Source organism: Sapajus apella, unplaced genomic scaffold, assembly GCF_009761245.1.
Source record: "Sapajus apella isolate SASKATOON/1434 unplaced genomic scaffold, GSC_monkey_1.0 scaffold46, whole genome shotgun sequence".
In the NCBI taxonomy this organism is placed as follows: domain Eukaryota; kingdom Metazoa; phylum Chordata; class Mammalia; order Primates; family Cebidae; genus Sapajus; species Sapajus apella.
The window spans coordinates 17,874,783-17,897,741 of record NW_022436986.1 but is presented as its reverse complement, the minus strand read 5'-3'; the positions used below and the strand labels follow the sequence as shown (position 1 = coordinate 17,897,741).

The 22,959-nt window shown below is 33.9% G+C and overlaps 1 protein-coding gene across 1 annotated transcript in view; it reads left to right on the top strand.

Annotated features, from left to right (window-relative positions):
• The first annotated feature begins 5,343 nt into the window (after positions 1–5,343).
• Positions 5,344–22,959, top strand: part of SHOC1 (shortage in chiasmata 1) — a 66,048-nt gene continuing 48,432 nt past the window's right edge. The window contains exons 1-6 of the mRNA XM_032240345.1: positions 5,344–5,964; positions 6,269–6,422; positions 6,617–6,728; positions 8,039–8,192; positions 16,158–16,265; positions 18,340–18,448. Coding sequence (XP_032096236.1) covers positions 5,832–5,964; positions 6,269–6,422; positions 6,617–6,728; positions 8,039–8,192; positions 16,158–16,265; positions 18,340–18,448 — 770 coding nt within the window. The 5' untranslated portion in view covers positions 5,344–5,831. The remainder of the gene's footprint in view (positions 5,965–6,268; positions 6,423–6,616; positions 6,729–8,038; positions 8,193–16,157; positions 16,266–18,339; positions 18,449–22,959) is intronic.

Genomic DNA, 22,959 nt, shown 5'->3' with positions numbered 1-22,959 from the left:
AGTGATCTTTCCACCTTGACCTCCCAAAGTGTTGGGATTACAGGTGTAAGCCACTGTGCCTGGCCAAAACCCAGACTTTTGAATTAATCTTTGTTTAATTCTTTGTTATATTCAGCCAAAGGTAATATTTATATGCTTTTTAATTTTTTTTTACTTAGATTTTATAAACACTTTTCTGTGTCATTTTATGTTTTCTACACCATCAATTAAAATAATTGTATAACACTTTTTTTAAAGCAGCAATTTCCTGACTTCATCAACAGCCCCTTATTTTTTCACTCTCTGAAGGCAACCACTTTCAACTCTTTAAAAACAGTTTTAAAAGAAACTATATTTATTTTGTCATTTATTTATCTGTATAGTATGCTTATACTACTATTTCCTGATGTTTTTAGTTTTAGACCTTATATATTGATCTCTCACCATGAGAATAAAGATGGAGCTGTACTCACTCTTTTACACCCTTACTACCACATACCCCCACACTTCCTATAGTCTACTCTCCCAATGTAGTTATAACTTTGGTTAGATCGGTATCCTGTGTTTACAGAATTGTGAGTGCATAAATACTATTTATAGCTGAAAATAGTATTGTGTTGTTCATTGATGTCTTTATTGTACAATAGTTCCCCCTTATCCACAGAGGATACATTGCAAGATGCCCAGTGGATGCATGAAATCACCAATAGTACTAAACCCTATACAGTATATATAATGTTTTTTCTTATACATACATACCAATGATAAATTTTAATTTGTAAATTAAGCACAGTAAGAGATGAATAGCAATATATAGCTAACAATAAAATTGGAGAATTAAGTAAAACAAAGGTTATTTGAACACAAGCACTGCAATACAGGGACAATCATTCTGAGAATTGAGACAGCTATTAAGTGACAAATGAATAGGTGGCATATCAGTGTGGAAACAGTGGATCATTCACATTTGGGTGGGACAGAGCAGGACAGCACTAGATTTCATCATGCCACTTAGAACACGGTGCAATTTAAGACATGAATTGTTTATTTCTGGAATTTTCCATTCGATATAGTATTTTTGGACTGCAGTTGACTGTGGGGAACTGAAATCTCAGATAAAAGGAGATTACTGTACTTCATAAAGTTAATGCTTGTTTTCTGTTTTTTTGTTTTGTTTTGTTTTTATGTATTTAGTACATAGAACTCGATCCTGAAACTCTCCCCTGTTTGTCTAAATCTGCTCTTAACACAGTCAAGCATCAAGTGTACCAATAGTTCTTTGGGAATTTTAGTTTTAGAACAAGTCATTATCACCATCATCCCTGAGGTTTCTATTCACTTCTTCCTTGTACTAGGCCTCCTGTTTCTTCAACCTTATAGCTGCCAGTTTAGTCAGTTTATTCCCTCCTTTTAGTAGAATGCTTCCACTCACAGTTTCCTGAGAATAGGAATGTGGGAAGTAAATTTTTTAAAAACTTCCGTATCCAAAAAGTCTTAATTCTATCCTCACATTTCATTGATAGTTTGATTAGTTATAGATTCCAGGTTACAAATTTTTTTTCTCAGAATTTCAAAGGCATTGTTCCATTCAATTCTAGCTTCCAGTATTGCTGTTGAGAAGTTCAATGCCATTCTGATTCCTAAAATTTTTAATAAGATTTTTTCATCCTGAAAATTTTAATATTTTTCTTCCAGTGTTGTGAAATTTCACAGTGGTGTGTGCCTTGTGGGTCTATTGTTATATATTAGGCTGGATATATCGTGTATCTTTCCATGTAGATACTTATGCACTTCAGTTTTAAGACATTCTCTTGACTTATTTCTTTGATGATTATTTTCTCTTGTTCTCTCTTCTTGAATCTCCTATTGTTCACTTATTGAGGTCTTTAATGTCTTTCAGTGAAGTTTAAAATTTTTCTTCATAAAGATTTTATGTATAATTTATTTTTTAATATTTTTTATTTTCATCAGATATATGTTACATATCTAAGATTTATCCATAAGTACTCTATTTTAGCTGCCATTATCATTTATATTTCTAAATTAAGGTTTCTGTTTATTGCTTATGTGTAACAAAAGGTAGTTGATTTTTATAATGTTCTTTTTTTTATCAGCAACTGCATCTGCAATAATATTCTTATATTTATCTACCTCCTAAACTCTCATAGTAATTCCAATAACTAATTCTAATATATATATTCACATTATCTGTGAATAATGGCTATTTCTTCCTTTACAATATTTACATCTTTTTTTGTTGTTCTGACTATGCTGACTAAAACCTCTAAAACTTTGTTCAGTAGAAACCGTGATAGTTGCTATACTTGTTTATTTCTGATGGTAAAGGAAATGCTTCTGACATTTCATGTTTATGTCATTTTCAATGGTGAAATATTAGAAACATTTCCTTTAGTGGGTCGAGGAAGATTCCTTCTGTTCCTAGTTTGATAACAGCTTTTAATCATGAATGAAGATTGAATGTTATGTTGTTCCACATATTAAGATATCTACATCTTAAATATATAGAATGTCCCTTTAATAAAATCTCATAATTCTATAGTTCAAAGATAAATTGTTTTACTGTTGTGACTATACTGCATATACATTGTATTATTTTTAAATATTAACATAGTCTTGGGAATATTTTATTATTTATTATTTTATTATTTATTATTTATATGCTGGAGTTTTCTACAAAAGCATAGCTTTGTCTCTCTCTTTTTTTTTTAAATTGAGACAGGGTCTTTGTTGCTCAGGCTGGAGTATAGTGTTGCAATCACAGCTCACTGCAGCCTTGAAACCCTCAGGCTCAAGTGATCCTCCTGTGTCAGCCTCCTAAGTAGCTGAGACAAGAGCTGTGCCACCATGCCTGACTAATTTTTAATTTTTTTGTAGAGACAGGATCTCCCTGTGTTGCCCAGGCTGGTCTCAAACTCCTAGCCTCAAGCAATCCTGCCACCTCAGCCTCCCAAAGTGCTGGGATTACAGATGTGAGCCACCGTGCTGGACAAAAGTGTGGCTTTTAATAATTGCAGTTTTTAATCTTATATATGTATCACACATATCCAAATTTGAGAGCACTAATGTTTTTAGTTTCAAATATGAATATAAATATGTATTCTTATTTCCAATTATTTCCTGAGCATGAATTCCTAGAAATTGATTTATTTAGTATAAGTTCTTTTTAAGTTATATGTCCACTAGTATGGTATGAGAATGCCCTGTTTATGCCAGCATTATCATCATTGGATATATTACTGCTGATGTTGTAGTAATACATTTAAATCAATGTGATGGGCAAAAGAATTATATTTTTATTTGCATCTTTAAAATTACAGGTTTGTTGTTGACAAACTGGGCATAAAAAAATTAATAAACATTGGTATTTATTGGCCATCTGCATCTTTTTCTTTTGTGAAATGATTTTCTCTTTTGTCTATATTTTGACATATATTTTATCTTTATTTATAAAGGTATTAACTCCAAATATATTTAACTTGGACCTAACCAATTCTGCCAGTTGTTTTCCTTTATGGTTTCTTTCATTCCTTTTATACTTAGAAAATTCTTTCTTAATTAGATAAATATTTATTTGTATTTTCTTGAAGGTGTGCAGGTTTTTTTAATTTTTTGGTTTTTGAGATAGAGTCTTGCTCTGTGGCCCAAGCTGGAGGGTACTGGTGTGATCTCGGCTCACTGCAACCTCCACCTCCTGGGTTCAAGTGATTCTCCTACCTCAGCCTCCCAAGTAGCTGGGATTATAGGTGCCCACCAGCACACCTAGCTAAACTTTTTATTTTCAGTAGAGAAGGGGTTTTTGCCATGTAGGCCAGGCTGGTCTCGAACTCCTGACCTCAAGTGATCTACCTGCCTCCCAAAGTACTGTAATTACAGGTGTGAGCCACCACCCCCAGCCAAAGGTGTGTGGTTTTAGTTTAGATTTTGACATATGTTTAAAAGTAGGAATAAAATTTTTTTTTTCCAAGTGTTTTAGCAATTGCCCCAATATCATTTATGAAATGGTCCTTTCTTTCCCACAGATTAAAAATGCCACTTACATTATGTGTTAAATCCTTAACCACATTAGAATTTATTTCTGGATTTTCTATTATGATCTATTTTGCCTATTACTGTGTCAGTATCATATAGTTTTAACTATTTAATATATAATTATAACATTTTAATAATCTCCTCTTTTTAAAACTTTTTTCTACTCTCATAACTACATTCTTCCAGATTTACTTTGTAATCACTTTTCCAAGTGCTAAAACAGACCTCTTGAAATGGTAATGGGATCCTTTAAAATGTTATCCATAGTTAGCCTTTCTAGCTAGGAAAGTGTTTTATCTTGCCTTTTCTTCAAATTTAAAAAAAAATGGTCTTCAATAAAGTTCTATCATTTCCTGCATATGCTTTCTGAATATATTTATGTTTAGTCCTTGGTATTTCACAAATTGGTGACCATTATGTTTTTTTCACTAATTTTTATGACCAAGTTTATATATATTTAAAAAAACATTAATTGTATAATTTTTATCAGACAACTTAGTGAATTCCTTTGTTTTCATTTCATTATCTTGAATTTTCTAGGAAAATAAAAGTGTCCTTTATAAAGAATAAACTTCTCTTCTTTCATATTAGTAGACCTTTTTCTGCTTCTTTTCATAGTAAACTAGCCAGAATTTTATTTCCCGGTGACAATTTAATATTTCTCTACAATAGAGGAAAACAGTCTCCTTATATCTGTATAGTACATATATTAGCTGTAATAAAATAAGAACTTCAGGGCATGCTATATAACCTGAAGAATGTAAGGAAATGGCACTCTTCCTATAAACAATCTTAGCAGAATGACAAAGAACATTGGTTGTGGTATGATGCTGCCCTCAAGTGGTTCCATCAAAAAGTGTGGATGGAAAACAAGACCACATAATTGACTTTAGATACCAGCCATTTAGTCCCAGAAATATCAGTATGAGGCTCTAGATAGGGAAGATGGCTGGAGGATCTGTGCTTAGAAGCAGAAGGTGGATATGGGATGTAAACTAATGCTGTCTGGGTTTTTACTATTAATGTGATTTCACTAATACTTACAGAATGAATTATACAAGTAAACAAACCATATTTAACTGTCTCAGATAAACCCTCCTTAGACATGGAATTAATTAATTTCCTTTGATGTGTCATGGGAAGCTTTCGGGCATGAGATTGTTGGGAACTTAAGTCAGATAAATAATATCTCTTAGGAGGCTAGTTCATACCACAAGTTTTCTTATGGCATATCAAGTTAGCACCAAGCAAAGGTATGTTCCCTAGCTGCCTGCATACCAATTATGTAGTTGACCATAGGAGACGTTAGTACCTGAAAACTCGATACTATTCTTTTCTCATGCCATCCTTCATCACTTAACTGAAAAGTCAATACCCAGAGCAAGAAACCATTACTATCCCTTCAGGATGGCTTTCTTTTTTGGGAGCTTGAGTTTTTGAGTACTTCTTCGTCTGAACTTATATTTTCCTTTTTCTCTTTCCACTCAGAAACTTATTGAAGAATTGCAGGCAAATTTTTAGTTCCTTCCTGTGACTTAGAAACTGTTAAAGCTGTTAGACAGCCAAGATTCTAAAGAAACCCAAACATGGCAGGGTGGAGACAGAGAGAAATTTATTCCAGAAATTGACTGTTAACAGTAGTGTTTCTTAATATATAAGATATATCATACTCCTTGAGTATGATTTTTTGCTATATAACTTTCACTGTAAATAATTCTATAGCAACCATGTATGAATAACTTAAGAATAATAGAATCAGTTAGTCTCATTTGTAGGCACTGCAAACCATCTCCATTCCCTCCATGTCAGATACTCTGGGGGATGAATTGGAGATATTAAGAGGTAAAATGACGCAGAGAAGACCAGGGCCAGCAGAAGTCAAATACTTTTATTTCTTTAAAATTTTGCTTAGGCTACTCCTGGCTATTTTGAAGCGTAAGTTTATAAGATATTTTCCTCCATTGATTAACCTTTATTGATAAAGTATTAGCCATTACAGCTCTTTTGGGATATGTGGCTACTCCTCAGTGTAGTAGACAATATTAAAATTTACTGTGCTTTTACCTATGTTCCAGTACTATGCTACATGCTTTATATGAGCAGTACGATGAAGAACTAGAGTTTAAATGTGATTGAAAAACCCAGTTGTATCTAATGACTGATTACATTAACTATCTAGATCCCTTTGGATAACTTTTAGTTTTTTTCTTATTCCTTTATGTTTGTTATTTCTTTTCAGGTTTATTTATTGATGATGAAGAAATACTTTTTGTAAGTAATAGAAATCACCTACCAACTTTGCATACTCTCTTGAGTAGACTAAAACTATTTTTGGTAAAGGATCCTCTTTTAGATTTCAAAGGACAGATCTTCACAGCAGCTAATTTTTTCAGGTACTTTCTTAATTGACCAATGCTGTAAATATTTTTAAGAGGTGAAAACGTTTTTGTGTGATCACAAACTTATGTTATCAATAATTTTTTAGCATTATTTTACCTCAACTTTAATTTTAATCATTACATGTTTCGGTTAGCTACATTTAGTGTGTGACTTGCTTTTAGTAAACACTAATTAATATTTTTTTAAGGGGATGTTTTTCTCTTCAAGAAGATTTGGAAGTTTTTGGGAAAGAAGATTTTTGTATGGACAAAGAGAACTTTTGTCAGGAGAAACTAGAAGATACAATACGTTCAAATAAGGTTGTAATATTTGCTTTCAATAATATTTTAATAAAAGTAGTGAGGCATACTTTTGTAAATTTTTATAATATACATTGACTGTCTACAATGATCAGATTAACATATTTGGTAATGGAATGAACATGTATCAATTAAGGAGTCAAAATTACTTCTAAATAGTGGTTCTCAGCCTTGGCTGTATGTTGGGATTATTTGAATAGTTTAAAAAAAATTGAAGCCTGAGTTCTACACAGACATATTCTGATTAATTGGTCTGGTGTACAGCCCAGGCATAGGGAACTTTAAAATCTCTTCCAATAATTCTAATCAATATACCTGGATATAAAACTAGACTAGTCATGTCTAGTTTAAAAATTGGACACTGGAACTAGAAATATTGATTTGTGAATGATACACAAAAAATAGTACTTGAGCTAATGAGAATATTGTGAGAGTAAGAATATAGATGGTCCAAGACTGAATTTCAGTTTTCTGCCAGTGTTTAACAAGGATGATATAACATCTTTTGTATATTAAATACCAAACTTCTAAAGATGCATTTAGTTTCAATAACACAAAATGATTATAATATTTAGTATGTAAAGAATTTTAGCAGTCGAGAGTGCAATAACGTTTTGCTGTTGAACAAACTCAGAAATCTAGGCCCATATAGATTAGATGTATTCACAAAATTACTTAAAAAACTTTTTTTAGGACAACTTAAAATGTTTTATATTTGGCAATTTTAATGGACTTAAAGCATTTAAGCGGTTTCCTTACAGTAAAAATTTGAACATCATGGTAAAAATATTAATTCACCTGTAGGCCCCATTCCTCCAGTATCTCTTGCTTCCCCTGTTAACTCTGAGAGTTGTGGGCTTAGTCTCTCTTGTTGAGGAGTCATCTATTGGAATGAAAGAGAAACATACTCTGTGGAGCATAGTAAAGATCTGTTCCATTCCATGATCTCATTTCACTTCTCTCCATTTATTATGTCTCATCTACTACAGTGACTGTTTTTAATTTAAAATATTTACAATTTGCTATTAGCCAAAAAGAAGCTAATTCTGCATCTAGGGGTGTTGTACATCACTAATGTAATGAGTGACCATAAAATACAATAGTCAGAGAGAACATTGCTTATAATAGAATGATTTTTAGTTGCTACATTTCTGTTTTTTAAAAGTATATATAGCTTTAACAATTTTGAATGCAGATTTAGTTTAAATTTTGGTACATCATTTAAGCAAATTTTGTCCACTTACAATTTCAAAAATATTTATTTGGAAAGCCTCCCTAAAAACTTTTTAAAACTATATGTTTTTTTTCAGCCATCACGTTTTCTTATTGAGTATGACTTCTTAATACCTCCAAGCCACAAACAAGAAATTGATATTCCATCACTCTCGGAACTGAAGGAATCGTTAAACCTAGTGCCAGAAATAATAACCTACGTCGATGAAATTGAAAAGCTTTTCAAAAGAGGTGAGAATTAATTTTAAAATGTATTACTTGTAAAAACCACTTAAGAATGTTTGTTACATAGGTTCTTATTTATTCAAATTTTTCTGAACCTCCAGATTTTGTAAAAAATGTTCTGCAAGTTACATGTTGAAATCTCAGTATTATTTTTGATGAGATTCTTTTCTCATTGTCATTCTCTTTATATGACTTTCAGGTTTAAAACTTCTCTGAAATTTAATCATTTCAAGATAATTATACAAATAAAACTAAAACACCTATGACTATACAAATTTTTTAAAGAATTGTTTTCTTATAAACAATGAAAACATTATCAATTTCTATACTGACATTAGTTAGCTATGGAGAGGCTCACAATAAAGAGCTCAGAGTGAGGATTTGTGGAGTCAGATGACTAGGAGAGTCAAAACTTAGAACTTAGATGGTTTCATCCCATTTAGTCTTAGTAAATACTATTGAGTTATTTTTAATGACAATATGACCCCAAATATTTAACTGCCCTCTCATAAATTCCATTTAAAATGATAAAATATATATAATATCATGGAGGAATGGAAGGGGGATCTGTGATATCCATTGAGAACAGGGCTGTTTGCCATGAACAGACCACAGACTTTAAGGAATTCTTACAGATAAGACTAAATCAGGGAATTACTGATCATCCTACAAATCAAAGCAAGAGAATAAAAAGCCAACCTGGGAAAGCAGATCAAATCCATACCAGAACTTGTAAATATAGTAGATCTCAAAATGCAGGGTGGGTCATGGACTTATTGGCAGGACACAAATCTCAGCTCCATAAATGCTAATGTAAAGGACAACAAATGACTTTATTGAGTGATTATACTGTTAAACTTCCCGCCTTCACTTGACTCAGATGCTGTACTAAGTAAAATGAAGTCATTGCCACAGAGGACTTCTAACAAATAAAGTTATACACACTATTGAAAGGTCAGGGGTAGGCAGTGTCCCAGGTACCTTTGGGTTGTGACAACAATAACAATAAAACTGCTTAGTATAGCAATAAATTTGCCTGCTACAGGGATTCCTCAAGGCATAGCTCCCTTCCTATTTCCCATGATCAAAGGGTAAGTAAAACTATAGATTTGCCTATTCTGAACATTTAATAAAAATTGAATCATATAATATGTGATCTGTGACTTATTTCACTTAGCATAATATTTTCAAGTTTATTGACATTATGCAATAATACCAGTATTTCATTCATTTTTATGGCTAAACAATATTCCATTGTGTGGCTATATCACATTTTGTCTGTCCATGTATCTGTTCATAGATATTTGCGCTGTCCTTTTAGCTTAAAAGTAATACTGCTATGAACATTTAGGTACAAGTTTTTGTGCACACATATGTTTTCATCTCTCTTGGATATATACCTAGGAGTGGAATTGCTAGATCAAATGGTAACTCTATGTTTAACTTTTTGAGGAATTACCAGACTGTTTTCCAAAATAACTACACTATTTCACTCCCTCCAACAATGTGTAAGAGTTCCAATTACCTACAACCTCTCTGAAACTTGTTATTATATAACTTTTTTATACCCATCCTACTAGGTGTGAAGCGATATCTCATTGCGGTTTTGATTTGCATTTTCCAGATAGATAAGGATGTCGAACATCTTTTCACATACTGTTGGTCATATTTGTATATCTTTGGAGAAATGTCTACTCAGATCCTTTGCCCCTTTTAGTTGGTTTATTTTTTTTAATTGAATTATAAGCTTGTCTCATTTGTTTTTGTTTCTCAATTCCTCCTTTTCTGCCTCCTTTGGGATTACTTGAATTTTTAAGGAAATGTTTTTGTGACAAAATTGTATATACTTAAGGTGTATAACATTTTGATATACATATACGTTGTGAAATGTTCACCATAAAAAATTTTACCACTTTTTTGTATGTGATGAGAATACTTAAAATCTACTTTCTTAGTAAATTTCAAGTGTACAATGCATTATTATTAACTATAGTCACCATGCTGTGCGTTAGTTCTCTAGAACCTGTTCATCTTGTAAATGAAAGTTTATACCCTTTAACCAACTTCTCCTCATGTCCCCTACACCCTAGCCTCTGGTAACCACTCTTCTATTCTCTGTTTCTATAAGTTCAGCTTTTTAGATTCCATGTAGAAATGGTGAGATTAGGCATTATTTGTCAATGCCTAATTTTTTTAGAGTTTTTATCATGAAAGCATATTGAATTTTGTCAAATGCCTTTTTTGCATCTATAGAGATGGTCATATGGTTCTTGCCCCTCATTCTATTAATGTCACATTTATTGATTTGCATATGTTGAACTATCCTTGCATCTCAGGTGAAAAAAATTTCACTTGATCATAGTATATAATCCTTGTAATCTGCTGTCAAAATCCGGTTAACTAGTATTTTGTTGAGGGTTTTCTTTTTAGAATTATTTTTTATTGAATAATCATGGTTTTAAAATTTTTTTATCCTTTTGATATGGTATATTACTTTCAGTTTGGGATTTTCAATCTACTTTGCATTACTGCAATAAATCCCACTTTTTAAAACTAGATTATTAATTTTTTGTCAATATTCTTAAGAAATATTGGTCTGTAGTTTTATTTTCCTGTGATGCCTTTGTCTGATTTTGGTATCAGAATAATATGGGCCTCATAGAATGACTTAAGGATCATTCACTTCTATTTTTAGGAGTGACTAAATAATTGATGTTGATTTTTTAAAAATATTTGATGGAGTTCATCATTGAAGGCAACTGACCAAGGGAATTGCTTTGTGAATAGTTCTTGATTACCACAGAATTATATTTTATGACAAAAATACAAAGATACATAGTTTTAAAACTAGATAGATAAATTGTCTCACAGTCACTGAAGCTCTGTTCATTTTTTCTTTCTTTCTTCTTTTATTGTTGAGACAGGGTCTCACTATGTTGCTCAGGCTAGTCTTGAACTCCTGGGCACAAATGATCCTCCCACCTTGGCCTCCCAAAGTGCTAGGATTACAGACATGAACCACTGCACCTGACATCTGTTCATTTTTATTCCATTTTTTTCCTTATCGTTTTTCAGATTGGGTAATTTCTGTTGTTCTGTCTTCAATTTCACTGACTCATGTCAGCTCTAATTTTCTGTTAATTCCATCCAGTGAATGTTTTATTTCAGATATTGTTTTAAATTTTCCACTTGTTCTTTTTTGTACTTTCTCTTTCACTGCTGATAATTTCTATTTGTTCATTCATTACAGCCATATTTTTCTCTATATCCTTTAGCATGGTGATTACTACATTATGTTATTACTGCTTTGAAATCTTTGGATACTAATTTCAAAATCTGAGTCATCTCACAGTTAGTGTCCAGGGACATATTTTTTTGTAGAGAATGAGTCACATGTTCCTGTTTTTTCATTTTACTTAATGTATTTGGATTGTATCCTGGCATGGCACCCGATACATTATAGAAAATTTAGTTTGCTATGTTCCTTTGAAGAGAGTTTCTTTCTCTGTTTGTTTTAGTAGGCTCTTAATCTGGCCTAACTCAAACTATAAATTTTGTCTCTGCTGTGGTGGGAAAGAGCTGAAATCTTTATATAGCCTTAGCTGATATGCTTTCAATCTGCCCCATACATGTGTAGTTCAGGGATCGTCCAGAGATTTATTATGCAGAGTATATACATAGAGTTTGGGGCTCCTCTTCTGTTGCTCTCTCCCTTCCTGGATTTCCTCCTTTATCTTCCAGCTGCTGTGATAACCCTGAACTCTATCAGGTAGAAATGTCCTCTAATTCTTCAAGATAATAAGACTGCAGATTTTTATACAAGTTCTAGTTGACCCAGGTAGTACTAAATAGGTCATCCCTTCAGGTGAAAAGCTATAAAAATAGGAAATTCACTCAGTATCAATCCCCTTCCCATTTCTGCCTGCTTTAGACTGTAGTACCTTCAGACAGTCATTTTACATATTTTGTTCAGAGTTATAAATGTTATAAATGCTGTCTATAGGAAGATTGGTCCAAAGGAGCCATTGCTAAAAGTAAAATTCCATTGTTTTATATATTAGTTTTTTAATTTTCTTTTTATCTCCTAGGATTCTATTAATAACTCTGGACTGAAGATGAATTTTCCTTCCTCTTCTTCTCACTTTATACATTTTATAGATGGTTACTGTCATTCTATAGGATTTAGAAGGGAGAACTAATATATACGTTTCCTGCTTTCTTAAACCAAAAGCCAGATAATTTTGAAAGAAATCAATTATAATCTCATTTGAAACAGTGGTTAATCTTGAACCAAAAGCCAGATAATTTTGAAAGAAATCAATTATAATCTCATTTGAAACATCAGTTAATCTCAGAGATCTCAGCTTTTATTAGATTAATCTGTTTCAAAAGGAGAAAGTTTTGGTGAAAAAAATATGCTAAGTTTCTCATTTAAAAAATAGGACAACTGAGATGCAGTCTTTTTTAATAGATAGAAAAAATAAAGATTGAAATGCATATTTTATTAATGATAATGCATTGATTTAAAATAAGATGTTCTCAGCTCAAAATCTTCTTAAACTGATAAGCAACTTCAGCAACATCTCAGGATACAAAATCAATGTGTAAAAATTGCTAGCATTCCTATACACCAACAACAGGCAAGCAGTTTGTATGGAACCAAAAAACAGTCCAAATAGCCAAAACAATCCTAAGCAAAAAGAACAAAGCTGGAGGCATCATGTTACCCAACTTCAAACTATGATATAAGGCACCAGTAACCAAAACAGCATGTTACTGGTACGAGAACAGACACATAGACCAATGGAACAGAATAGAGAACTCAAATATGACCACACATGTACAACCATCTGATCTTCAACAACTTGACAAAAATAAGCAATGGGGAAAGGTTAATAAATGGTGTTGGAAGAGCTAGCTAGCTATATGCAGAAAATTAAAACTGGATCCCTTTCTTATACCATATACAAGAATTAACTCAAGATGGATTAAAGACTTAAATGTAAAACCCCAAACTATAAAAACTCTAGAAATAATCTAGGCAAAAATGGGATTTAATTAAACTAAAGAGCTTCTGCACAGCAAAAGAAACTATCATCAGAGTGAACAGACAAACTACAAAATGGGACAAAATTTTTGTAATCTATCCATTTGACAAAGGTCTAATATCCAGAGTCTACAAAGAACTTAAACAAATGTACAAGAGAAAAACAACCCCATTAAAAAGTGGGCAAAGGACATGAACAGACACTTCTCAAAAGAAGATATATGGCCAGGCACAGAGGCTCACACCTGTAATCACACCTGTAATCAGCACTTTGGGAGGCCAAGATGGGTGGATCACTTGAGGTCAGGAGTTTGAGACCAGCCTGGCCAACAAGGTAAAACCCCATCTCTACTAAAAAATACAAAAATTAACCAGGTGTGGTGGCATGTGCTTGTAGTTCCAGCTACTCGGGAGGCCAAGGCAGGAGAATCACTTGAACCTGGGAGGTAGAGGTTGCAGTGAGCCAAGATCCCACCATTGCACTCCATCTAGCCTGGGTGACAGAGGAAGGCTCTGTCTCCAAAAAAAAGAAGAAGAAAGAAGAAAGAAGAAGAAGAAAAGAAAGAAGAAAGAAGAAGAAGAAGGAAGAAGAAGAAGAAGAAGAAGAAGAAGAAGAAGAAGAAGAAGAAGAAGAAGAAGAAGAAGAAATAATACAGGTGACCAAGAAACATGAACAAAACCTCAACATCACTGATCATTAGAGAAATGCAAATCAAAGCCACTATGAGATACCATCTCATGCCAGTCAGAATGACTATTATTAAAAAGTCAAAAAACAACAGATGTTGGCAAGATTGTGGAGAAAAAGGAATGTTTTTACACTGTTGATGGGAGTGCAAATTAGTACAACCACTGTGGAAGACAGTGTGGTGATTCCTCAAAGACCTAGAAGCAGAAATACCATTTGACCCAGCAATCCCATTACTGACTATATACCCAAAGGAATATAAATTATTCTATGATAAAGATACATGCATGTATATGTTCATTGTAGCACTATTCACAATAGCAAAGACATGGAACCAATCTAAATGCCCATCAATGATAGACTGAATAAAGAAATGTGGTACATATATACCATGAAATGCTGTACAGCCATAAAAATGAATTTGATCATGTCCTTTGCAGGGACATGGATAGAGTTGGAGGTCATTGTCTTCAGCAAAGTAATGCAGGAACAGAAAGTTAAACACTGCATGTTCTCATTTATAAGTGGGAACTGAATAATGAGAACACATGGACACATGGTGGGGAGAACAACACACACTGGGGCCTATCAGAGGGTGATGTATGAGGAGGAAAAGCATCAGGAATAATAGCTAATGGATGCTGGCTTACTACCTAAGTGATGTGATGATCTGTGCAGCAAACCACCATGGCACATGCTTACCTATGTAACAAACTTGCACATCCTGCACATGTACCTTCAACTTAAAATAAAAGTTGAAGAAAAAACATGTATAATTTCTGAACTAACAGAGAAAAAAAAAAGAAAACTCTGAGCAACAGATTTAATTCTATGGAAATAAAGGAGAGCAAAGCAAGCAAAAGGCATTGGAAGCATAAAATAAGATTATAAAAGTATCGCCTTTGTTAAAATAAACGTAAATAGGTTAAGCTTCTCTACTAAAAGAGAGACTGATTCTTAGATTAAATTTAAAAAGGAAATATAATGACCATATGTCTAATTCAAAGATCCTATCAACTGCAAGATATATTATCAACTTAAGAATTTTTAGGGAAGAAAGAAACATTCTAAATGCACATACAGATTGTAAGATGCATCACAATTTCACAAACAACAAAATACAAAAAAAAAAAAAAAAGTCTTACCATAAAGAACCACCATGTATGGTGTTTACAAGAGTTGAGCCAAGAAGGAAGGAAGGAAGGAGGGAAGGAAGGAAGGAAGGAAGGAAGGAAGGAAGGAAGGAAGGAAGGAAGGAAGGAAGGAAGGAAGGAAGGAAAGAAAGAGAGAGAAAACCAAAAGGTAAAAAATAAAGGGATAGGCAAAATGTATGACAGCTGGAGAAGGAAGGAAGGAGGGAGGGAGGGAGGGAAGGAAGGAAGGAAGGAAGGAAGGGAGGGAAGGAGGGAGGAAGGGGAAAATAAAAGGTTTGGCAAAATGTGTCAGACATCCAGGGAGGGGAAGGAAAGCAGGAAGAAAATGAGGGCGGGAAGAAAGAAATCCAAAAGATAAAAAAGGGATAGGCAAAATGTGTCAGACAGCTAGAAAGAAATGAGGAAGGAGAAATGAAAGAGAGAAAAAGCGATAGAAGGAAGGAAAGAAAGAGAGTGAAAAAAAAGAAAGAAGAAAGGAACAAAGGATGGAGGGAGGGAAAGGAAGAGGGAAGGAAAGGAGGGAAGGAAAGAGGGAGGGAAGAAGGAAGAAAGGAAGGAGATAAAAGGTAAAATGTGTCAGACAGCTGGAAAGGATGGAAGAAGTGAGGAAAAAAAGAAGAGAGGGAGGAAAGAAGGAAGATAAAAGAAAGAAAAAAGAAAGCCAAAGTGGCAATATTAATATAGAGAAGTAGAGTTCCAGCTAAGCAAGGCATAGAAAGTCATCACATATCGATAGATAGAGATGAAACCCTTCAAAGTGAGCTCATTCTTTGAAGTTTGTGGCTTATGGATTACCCACCCTATCTTACCTTCCAGTGATTATGTAGATTTTTTCCGTTTTTATTTCCCTTTGGTAATTTTGATTGACATTTGAGGGGTAACAAGGGGTGTGCGTGGGGGAATAGTTATTCACCTAAGTTAGCATTTTCTTCAGAAGTATAAATCTCTACTTCTCTCTAAAAGGAAAAATTGACGTGAAATAAAACAATAAAGATACTTTAAAAGGAAAATGTCACTGAACAAGGTTACAAAAAATTAATTTAATTGTATACTTGCTAATAGTAGAGTTTCTTCCTTTTTAGATCTTACTAACAAGCATGGAATTGAGGATATCGGGGATATAAAATTCAGCTCCACAGAGATTTTGACCATTCAAAGCCAGAGTGAACCAGAAAAGTGCAGTAAACCAGGTAGAAATTTTGATAAATCATTAAGCTTATCAGGGATTACCTATTTATGTTGTAAAAGTACAGTATATTTGCATATACAGTGTACTGTGAGTCAGTTTCCATGTTTAAAATTTGATTGTTATAATCCTATGTCATTTTTTCTTATTTGCCCCTTTATTACTATCACTAACTCAGAATCCTACTGGAATCAAAACTGAATAATAGGCTGGGCATGGTGGCTCACGCCTATAATCTCAGCACTTTGGGAGGCTGAGGTGGGCAGATCACTTGAGATGAGGAGTTCAATACCAGCCAATATGACAAAACCACATCTTTACTAAAATTACAAAAATTAGTGAGGCTGATGTGGTGGCACATGCCTGTAATCCCAGATACTCAGGAGGCTGAGGCATGAGAATGGCTTAAACTGGCAAGGTGGAGGTTGCAGTGAGCCGAGATTGCACCACTGCACTCCAGCCTGGGTGACAGAGCTAGAGTCTGTCTCAAAACAAATAAACAACGACAACAAAAAAAATAAAAATAAATAAACAAACAAACTGAATAATACATAGATGGGAGTTATGATGTGGAAGAGGAATAGAGGAAACAGAATTAATATTAAAAATAGAAAACTTAAAATAGTATAGCTCAGTAAATAAAATTTCATATTTTATCTCAGTATTAGCAATCTTACTGATCACTGTGACATTTTTAAAAATTTTGAATTTTTTATCTCCCAAAGCAATCTTATCATTCTCTGTGTCATCATTATTTTTAGTATCATTATTCTACCAAATTTGGAATCTCAGAATCATCTTTTGTTCCAGTACGATGCCAAATTGTGTTGCTCCTTAACTATATTAATGGCACTGTTACTTAATTACATTTATAATTGGATTATCTGAATTATCTATTTGAAAGTTTACTGCTTTATTTATGAAAGTAATGAAACCACACCACTAGTTATCAATACATGAAAATTAGTTTTTCAAGTCTACCATATAAATGTATAATTCTGTGCTAGGCCATCTAGAGTTCAGAGTCATTAAGATGAATAATTACTCTTTATAATACAGTTTGTTTAACATCACTAATGAAAATAAAAATAATTATTTTTTTCTTTCTTTGGAAATAAAAATAATCCTATCACCTAAGTACTGACAACACAAACTGTCAGAATCAAAAGCCTTAATATATAAAGCTCTCAGAATTCATCTGAAACACAGTAAACTCAGTGAAGTTTAGCTATCAATGTATTTTTTAAAAATCACCACAATTGTAGTTGAGACACAATGCGATATATATGTAATTCCTTATATAGATGGACATTTATTTTGTATCTCAATTCAAATTTCTTTTTATAGAAATTTTTTTTTTTTTTTTTTTTTTGAGACGGAGTTTCACTCATGTTACCCAGGCTGGAGTGCAATGGCGCCATCTCGGCTCACCGCAACCTCCGCCTCCTGGGTTCAGGCAATTCTCCTGCCTCAGCCTCCTTAGTAGCGGGGATTACAGGCACGTGCCACCATGCCCAGATAATTTTTTGTATTTTTTTAGTAGAGACGGGGTTTCACCATGTTGACCAGGATGGTCTCGATCTCTTGACCTCGTGATCCACCCGCCTCGGCCTCCCAAAGTGCTGGGATTACAGGCGTGAGCCACCGCGCCCGGCTATAGAAATATTTTTGATGTAACAGAATGATCAAACATAATAGTTGCTTACAAAAAGTTCTAAATTATACTTAATTTTTATTTATTATTTTTTTTAGAGACAAAGTCTTGCTCTGTTGCCCAGGCTAGAGTACAGTGGCATAACCACAGCTCACTACAACCTCAAATTCCTGGGCTCAAGCAATCCTTCCAGCTCAGCTTCCCAGATAGCTAGGACTACAAGCATGTGCCAACATTGCTTTCTAATTTTGTACTTTTTGTAGAGACTGGATCTTGCCACGTTGCCCGAGTCTTAAACTCCTGGACTCAAGTGATCTTCCCACCTCAGCCTCCCAAAGTGTTAGAATTACAGGTGTGAGTCACCGTGCCTGGCCTACTTAATATTATTCAATGTTTACATAACTTTCATTTTCATATATTCCAGGAGAGTTAGAAATGCCACTAACTCCTCTAAACCTATCATGGCAACATTCTTCAGTTAATTCATTATGTGCAGAACTTCAGACATTTCCATTATCTCCGGTTTGCAAAATGTAAGTAAAGATTATATTTAGAACCCAAGTTGCAATTTAGAACAAGCAGTCTTTATTTAAATCTCTGCATATAAGAGCAATTTCCAAGATACCTCTATGAAAAAATTTAAGAGCTAGTACAGTGTCTATAATAAGTAACTAGAAGGAATATATAAATATATGAATATCTTTGGTTTTATATGCAAAGAGTATCTTTAGAAGGGCACACAAGAAACAAGAAATATTGGTTGTATTCAGAAAGGAACTAGGTAACCTAGCAATGTGGGTAGGAAATTTTTCACAATATGGCCTTTCACACATTTCAGTATTTTTAATGTGAATATATTATCATTAAAAATAAATAAATTAAAAAAATTTTTAAGATCCTGACATTGGAATAGTATGCTTAGGACATTGCCACTGGACACTTGCTAATGGCACTGTTTCTACTGGCAGTCACTCGGTTTAAAAACCAAGTTTACTAGTCTCCCCTTATCCAGGGGGAATAAGTTCCAAGACCCTACATGGATGCCTGAAACTGTGGATATTATCACAACCTATATATACTGTTTCTTTTCATGTATATAGATACCTATGATAAAGTTTACTTTATAAATTAGGCAATGTAGTGGTATATTAGATTGCTAGGGCTGCCATAACAAATACCACAGATTAAGTGATTTAAACAACAGAAATTTATTTCCTCACAGTTCTGGAGGCAAGAAGTGAAAGAACAAAGTGTCACCCGGGTTGGATTCATTCTAAGGCCTCCCTCCTTGGCTTATTATACATGTCCATTTTCTCCCTTTGTCTTCATACATTCTTTCCTCCATCATTGTCTATACCCCAGTCTCCTCTTCTTGTAAGAATACCAGTCATGTTGTATTAGTGGCCCTATTTAACTTAATTACCTCTTTAAAGATCCTTTCTCCAAATACAGTCACATTCTGAGGTACTGAGGATTAGGACTTCAACATAAGAATTTTGTAGGGGCACAATTCAGCCCATAATAAGTGGTTAGAAGCTCTGAACTACAGCCAGATTGCCTGTCTCCATCACTTTCTAACTGCAATCTTAATTGTCCTGTGCCTCAGTTTTTTTTAATCTACAATACTGGGATAATAATAGTATCTACCTTATAAGGTTGTTAAGAGGTCTACTAAAAGATTTGTCATAGGTCTGTGGCCAGAAATAGCCAAAGATCACAGAGCAGTGTGGACAATGTTGATCAATAGATTTGGCTATCAGTTTATTCCCACTAAGAGTACCAGGGGTCATGTCCTATCTCTAACAGAAGACGTCCACTGACCTTGTACACCTCTGTCAATGTGGTCTCAGTATTGGGTGAACCAGACATGCAGAACCAAGGTTGATTCATAAACTTGTTCAATACCCAATCGTTGTTGCACAGAATAGTCTGAAATTGTAGAATTGATATTGCAAGGCTATGTCATTATATTCTAGTTTGAGACAAAATTGCATAGCTTAGTTGCCCAGCATCTTGCCCTTTGACAGAGTCTGAGATAGTTTTTGTTGCTCTCTTAAACCGTGTAGCATACATGTAACTTAATGTTCTCTAAGATTGATTGGTCTGCTATCCTGGAATAAAGCCACTCCATTCCTCTGCTTCTTATGCCAATTACAAAATTGGGAACATAATCAGTACAATCAGTCTACTGTAAACTTAGAACTTAATGTGTCCTAAAATAATATATTTTAAGGAAAACGACGGTAAAGTCTACAAGTCTCTAATGAATTATTCCAGGACTGGAAACTGTGGGAGCTGTGCATTAGGTTTCAAGTTCTTGTTAGGATTAGCTGATCTGCCAGAGGAGAGTGCTATTTGGATTACTGGGAGCAACTGAAGTCAAGGCTCTATAATTTATCACTGGCTGCTTAGTCTTCTATTAATGGTCTCAGGAAAAAGCATGAGACTGAGGGCCCTAAATATATCGTTATCTTCTAGCTAAGAATTATTTACATTTCTGGAGCAAATTTGTGTTATACGGAGTGTGCTATAACTAAGACTTGTCCATATTAGATATGAGCCCTACAAATTGCATAGGACAAGTATGGAAACTGCATATAATTTGTTTAAATACTTTTAGTTCCCTTGCTAAGGTGAAAGATGTTTATTTGCAGGACATGTGCTGTCTTTATTAGTGCCCTTTTACTCTTTTATTTACTCCATATACCATAATCCATCTGTTATGGCAGATTGGGATGTTTAGAAACAAAAACTAGCAGAAATTACCGTCATCTTTAATTTCAATCTGATATTAAAAGTATATAAACTGTAATAAGCTCTTTTTAATCACAGGTTATATGTCTGTTGTTATAACTAAAATATCTAATAAGAATTTATGAAACAAATCTTAACTAATGATTTGGCAAAGTTAGAACAAAAAAGGCTTTCAAATTGCTAATGGTTTTAGAGTTATTTGAAACAACTGAAAGAAGTTGTCCCCTTACTACTACATTTATGAGCAAGAGATAAATCACTTCCATTGGTTTGGTGACTGTAAAAGCTTAAAAATCTATATTTTAAAAATGAGTTTACAGTAGTCCCCCCTTATCCAGGGGGAATAATTTCCAAGACCCTAAATGGATGCCTGAAACTGCAGATGTTATCAAACCCTATATATACTGTTTTTTTCTCATATATACATACCTATAATAAAATTTAATTTATAAATTAGACATAGTAAGACATTAACAGCAATAACTAATAATAAAATAGAACAACCATAATAAATACAAGCATCATTACACTTGTGCTTTGGAGTCATTATTAAATTCGGTAAAGGTTACTTGAACACAGGTACTGTGATTCTGCAACAGCCGATCTGATAACTGAGAATGCTACTAAGTGACAAATGGGCAGGTAGTGAGTATATATAGTGTGGATATGCTGGGTGAAGGGATGATTCACATCCTGGGTGAGATGGTATAGGGTGGCGTCAAATTTCATCACACTGCTCGCAACAGTGCAATGTAAAACTTATGAACTGTTTATGGAATATTCTATTTAATATTTTGGACCATGGTTGACCACAGATAACTGAAACTGAATATACTGAAATCATGGATAAGGGGGAACTACTGCATATCTCAACTGCAAAACTAAAAACAAGGAGAAAAAGTGTTAAAAATTTTTTTAAAAAGGAAGGGAAAATAATAAGGAATGTTATAGCTTTAACTTATTTTTAAGGTATCAATTATTTTTATTTCAGAACACACTTTGGCTGAAAATAATACCCAGTTAACAATATTTTTAGTGCCTACCACATGTGAGATTCTATGCTAGATTTTATGTGCTAAAAAAGAAATGTCTGCCTGGCATGAGATTTTATTAATGTTCTGACTGCCGACTTGTGAATATATTTTTATGAACAAACAATGTATCAGATTCAGACATGTCTTCAGAAAGCATCATTAAGAGTGAAAATATTTGTCTATATTGGACATGGCTTGCTAGGTATTACCCCTTCCTTTCACTTTAAAATAGTTGCTTACAATCTGAGGTGTTGTCAAAGAAACCTTGGTAAGATTCAAGAATTGTCTACATTCTCAAATTTTCTGCCACATGACCAGATTTTTGGATTATGTGGGTAAACTGGATGCCTTAGACATAAAACCTAGCTTTCCACTGCCCTAGACTGTCAATTTAATTGGCAGTACTTACTAATTATACGCATGCTCTTGTATGTTCCATATGAACAAAGAAACCCAATACAATCAATTCCCACTCAGGTTAGCAAGAGGTTTAGGGCACAGATTAAGGAGTTTATGAATTAATAATCTTTCCCCTACCAAGGCTAGTAGCTTCATAGCTACAGATAAGCTGTAATTTACACTGACTGTCATATGTATTTCCTCCCTTCTGCCCCCAGTACCCCTAAACACACACAAACACACATCGCTTACTCACAAACCCACCAAGATTGAAGGTCTTGAACTAAACTTTAGGACTCTGCCATCTCCAGAGAAGGACTTTTTCATAGTACTGATCCTCAGCCTGTAGAGGATCCAGAATTTCTATATGGAAGGGACTTGGGGATAGCAATTGTGTAAAAATTTTTGTTGAAGTTGCTATTTTCTTTTTTTTTCTTTCAATCTTTTATTTAGAAATTTTTTAATTGCATTTTAGGTTTTGGGGTACATGTGAAGAATGTGTAAGATTGTTGCATAGGTACACACATGGCAGCGTGGTTTGCTGCCTTCCTCCCCATCACCTATATCTGGCATTTCTCCCCATGTTATCCCTCCCCAACTCCCCACCCCCTGATGTCCCTCCCGTATTTCCCCCCAACAGACCCCAGTGTGAAATGCTCCCCTCCCTGTGTCCATGTGTTCTCATTGTTCAGCACCCGCCTATGAGTGAGAACATTTGGTGTTTGATTTTCTGTTCTTATGTTACTTTGCTGAGAATGATGGTTTCCAGGTTCAGATTCCCTGTTTAATAAATGAAGTTGCTATTTTCATGGTAAGCATGGTAATTTTACTTAGATTGTATTTTTATTTTTGGTGGC